The 4,332-nt window shown below is 42.6% G+C and overlaps 1 protein-coding gene across 4 annotated transcripts in view; it reads right to left on the bottom strand.

Annotated features, from left to right (window-relative positions):
* adamtsl4 (ADAMTS-like 4) overlaps positions 1 to 4,332 on the bottom strand; it is a 46,253-nt gene that overhangs the window by 16,701 nt on the left and 25,220 nt on the right. For all 4 annotated transcript variants that reach the window (XM_020617571.1, XM_020617570.1, XM_020617569.1 and 1 more), the window contains exon 5: positions 662 to 764. In XM_020617571.1, the coding sequence (XP_020473227.1) occupies positions 662 to 764 (103 nt within the window). The remainder of the gene's footprint in view (positions 1 to 661; positions 765 to 4,332) is intronic.

The raw sequence follows: 4,332 nt of genomic DNA, 5'->3' as shown, positions 1-4,332 counted from the left end.
TCTTTCCCTCCTCCGTTCTCTCACTCCTTCACCCCCATGTTTGTAATAGTCTCAGTATACACCCATCTTTTTCTGTCACATTTCTCAAATAGCTACTTAGTGTGTTCTTTCTTTCTCTTTCTTTCCCTCCAGTACTGGAAGCCTAGGATAAACAGGCACAGTCTCTGCTGAGCTGAACTATTGTACACTTAACAAGAGAGTCAACAAACATATGCAACCACACATGGACACACTGACATATACTTTGAAACAAAGATATGCATGCATAAAGCCATGCTGGCTCCCTTTGCTCCCAGTGGTCATGTGATAAAACACTTGCATCTCATCACCTCTCACCTCCCTTTCTCTCTCTGTTTATCTCACTCAGTAAGAATCTTGGAGAAGCTTGGCAGAAGAGGAAAGGAGAAAGGGAGATGTTGGACAAATGAGAGGAAAAAGAGGAGTGTATTGTGCAAATGCAGATTGAGTTCCAGTCATTCTCTTTTCCTTTTGACTCTCACTACCCGTGTCGCCTCATGCAAATGCTCCAATGAGAGGAAGGGATTGTGTTGGGTTGGCCTGTTAACACACATTCATACCTCAGCAATATTAAACTCAATTAAACCCACAAGTCTCCCCCATGAAGAAAAGTGCAGCTGAACCCTAAACTATGTTAACTCACCCTCAGTGAAAGGTTCCCAGTCGTAGAGGCGACCCATAAACTCCTGGGTGTTAAAGGCTGCACACTGCTCTGCTCTTGAGTCCAGAGCACCTCCTCCACAAACCTGGACAGAAACATTGAGAAAGAAAACAGGAAAAAAAAGCACAAATATTCAGTGCCACACATTGAACTATTATGTAATCATCCAGCTTTTAAACCTGTTTCTCTCCCAGGCCTCAAGGAAATAAGGGTGGAGTGGACTGTTGTCAGTAAAACACCAGAAAAAAAACAGCTAATAGGGACAGGGAGAAATAACCTGAGATCATAGAGGTGAGCGAAAAACATGGCATACCCTTATACAGAAACACACACACACACGCGCACACACATGTCTCCAGGGATGCCTTTGGCAGTCAGCGAGTGTATTAGAACCATATGGAAATAATAGATTTTTGGAAGTGGCTGCACACATAAATCCACTGTGACTTTCAGTGCATAACCACAGAATGTGAATGACTGTGTGAGCACGTGTACGTATGTGCAAGTGTGTATGAGCACATGTCCACCTTGTGCTCATTCAAGCAGGATCCTTATGGAAAGAGTTTTAGCATGCCTGCTCTTAAACGACAGCTGAAACATCAGCACAGACAGAGCTCTGCTGGTTGCCTTCGGACCGACTAAGTCCCTGGGCTTCGCCCCAGTTCTGTGAGACACAAACATACAAAGTGGCCAAAATAACAAAGTGTATTTACTCAAGTTCTGCACTTTTTGCGGGTTACTTTTCTCTGCAAATGGCAGTGTCTCTCTGTCAGTCGGTCAGTTCACCACTTTAGTGCAGACTGAAATATCTCAACAAATATTGGATGATTACTATGAAATTCTGCACAGAGGTTCAGTGTTCAGAGCATTAATCCAAAAGGCTTTTCATCTAGTGCCATCATCAGGTCAAAATTTCAGTGTGTCCAGTACTTTGCATTATGACTAAATACCATTAAAACTAGTGATATTCCCATCAACCTCAGTCACAACACTAAAGATTAATGACTGCTTAAAATGAACCCATTGTCACTGTAAGCAGGCTAGCACTGCCTTAGCTCAAAGCACTGCTGTGTCTAAGTATAGCTTCACTAAGCTGCTACAGAATTAAAAATCTAATAATTTAATACATGAAGCTACTGATATGAGCCACTTAGCTAATGAGCCGCTAGTGGTGCTACAGTCATATCCAATGGACATGATGCAGTGGATATGAGATCATGAATAAGCACATTTCCCAAAATGTCAAACTATTCCTTCAAGAATATCTTGACAATTTTCCTGCCATATTTTCACAGGGGTACCTTTTGGATACAGGCTTTTACTTGTATTTGAACATGTCTACATTGTTGTACTTTTACTTGAGTCTGAATACTTCCAACACACAATCACTACTTTGAGACGCCACACACATCCTACCTAGTCAAAAGCCCAGTGAGTTTACAACCTTCTGACTTGCAGCTGGTTCAGGCACTAAACACACATACACATACACTCTGGCATGCCACACAAAAAGCTCTCCGGTTTCTTTGCGACTCTAATCCCTTTCAGCTACACAATCTTCTTCTTGTCTTTTATTCCTTTATTTCTTTGATTTGTTCCCCTGTTCCTTTTGTTTTTGCTGGACCTCTCTTCCCTCACACAGCTGTCACAAACAGCTGGTTTCTAGTCACTATTCATCTGGGAAGATGAGAGCAACGGAGCAGTTGGGTTTTTACACTCACACGCACACAGTCGCGTCTTTCTATATTTATGAGAACACTCAGTAACATAATACGTTCCCTTTACCCTAACACTAGCCTTAATCCAGCATTATGTCTAGTTTTAACCCTCAAAAAGCCCTAAGTTGTGAGGACTGACTAAAATATCCTCATAACAATAGCATCAACAACAATTTGTCTGCAGCGTACTAAAGACATGCAGAGGTGCGCACACGTACACACACACAGACCAACAGTTCCCATGTGAACCAGCCTCTGCAAAGTGTAACTCATGGATAAATCATCAAAGCATGCACTCACTGACACTGGCCTTGCTGAATTTCATACTTTGACTGTGTGTATGTACATGAAGGAATGCATGTGGCCACCGTGTCACAAGGCACTTATAAGGATCGTCTGTTGTTTCTGTTCTGGCAAAGTGTGAAATCAGCTCATCAGACTTTATGTGGTCTGATCTGCCACAGTTTACGCTGCTGAAACAGACTTACTTTTGTCTGATTTATGGGTGGTATGTAACAGTCGCCTTTAAGCCGCTTATATAAGAATGTGTTTGATCTGCAGCCACCAAATACGTGGGTGTATGTGAGCACTTGATGGTTAATGTTTTCAAGTAGTTGTGCAAATCTGCCTGGATATGTGTGTGTGTGTGTGTGTGAGAAATGTGGTTGGTAATGGCTGTAAATATTTCTGCTGGACATAAACATGTTGAACCCCATTTTAAACTAGATAGTTTCTGTATATCAGTATATGGGTGTGGGCTTGTAAGACCATAAGCAGTGAGTGGACAACAATCCAGCACATGCACAAGGATGGTGAGTGTGCAGCACAGGGACAATATGGTAAAAAGGAAAGAAAGAGCCTCCATTAAAGAATGGAAAGTGAAAAGAAAGAATGCAAGAAGACGTCAGCTGTGTGCGTTCATGCATCCACAATTGTGTGAGCGCTACAGGGTGAGTGGATTCTCCTAAAAGAGTTTAGAGTTTGAAAAAACAGAGAGGCTAATGGACTGAATGGAGAAAGGGAAGCAGGGAGGTGAAGTGAGAGCAGAAACAGGAGAGCGATGACAAACCCACTGGTGTTCTCTGGTGCTGGAGGAGAATTTGTGTGATATTGTAAAGGCTGGTATACTGTGTGTGCAGGGTTAGCGGGGCTTCTTATAACCACCAAGAGGAGCATGAACAGGGGGAGAGGGAGGGTGGCAGTTTTTGAATGAACCAAAGACTGGGAGAAAAGAGAGTGACAGCTTTTACAGAGGCAAAATACTTAAAGAGGGGGATGAAGGAAGGGGAGACATGGTTTGTGATGAGAGAAAGGTGGTGAGGATGGGCCTGGGCCTGTGGATGAAATCAATCACTTGGCAGTATTAAAAAAAGTTTAAAACTTTACTGGCCCCTGTGTATCAACCAATCGACCTACTGTAAACAGGTCTACGTAACAATGTAAAACCCCCTTGAGGTTCCTGGCTGTTTACAAATGAAAATACTTCTTTATGCTCTGATTCATTATGATGAACTTCTGATTTAAATGGCTGCTTGTGTATAGCAAAGCAGATGCTTAAATCATTAAATCAGACTGACAGCATGAAAGAGTGAAAGATGGATGGAGCAGCAGAGAGCAAGTGAAAAAAATGTGAATGCAATTGGTGGAAGAGAGTCAGTGTTTTTTGTACGGGAGCTGTGGCAGTTATAGATGTGTTTTACTGCCCAGGAGGTCGGGGGAGGGGAGAAAAGGCCTGTGTGCAATATATAATAGCATATGAAGGGGGGGGCTAAAGACTTTGTTCTGTGCACACACATATAAACTCACAAGCCAAAGTCCTGACCACACATTACATGCTTACGTGAATCCCAAACACCAACCAGGACAAGACTAATCTGTTTGGAGGAGGAACAGGTTACAGAGGAAAGTAGGGACCTTTCATCATGTGCGTTTATT

The sequence above is a fragment of the Monopterus albus genome, unplaced genomic scaffold (assembly GCF_001952655.1).
Source record: "Monopterus albus unplaced genomic scaffold, M_albus_1.0 scaffold192.1, whole genome shotgun sequence".
In the NCBI taxonomy this organism is placed as follows: domain Eukaryota; kingdom Metazoa; phylum Chordata; class Actinopteri; order Synbranchiformes; family Synbranchidae; genus Monopterus; species Monopterus albus.
This window is presented reverse-complemented; position numbering and strand designations above follow the sequence as displayed.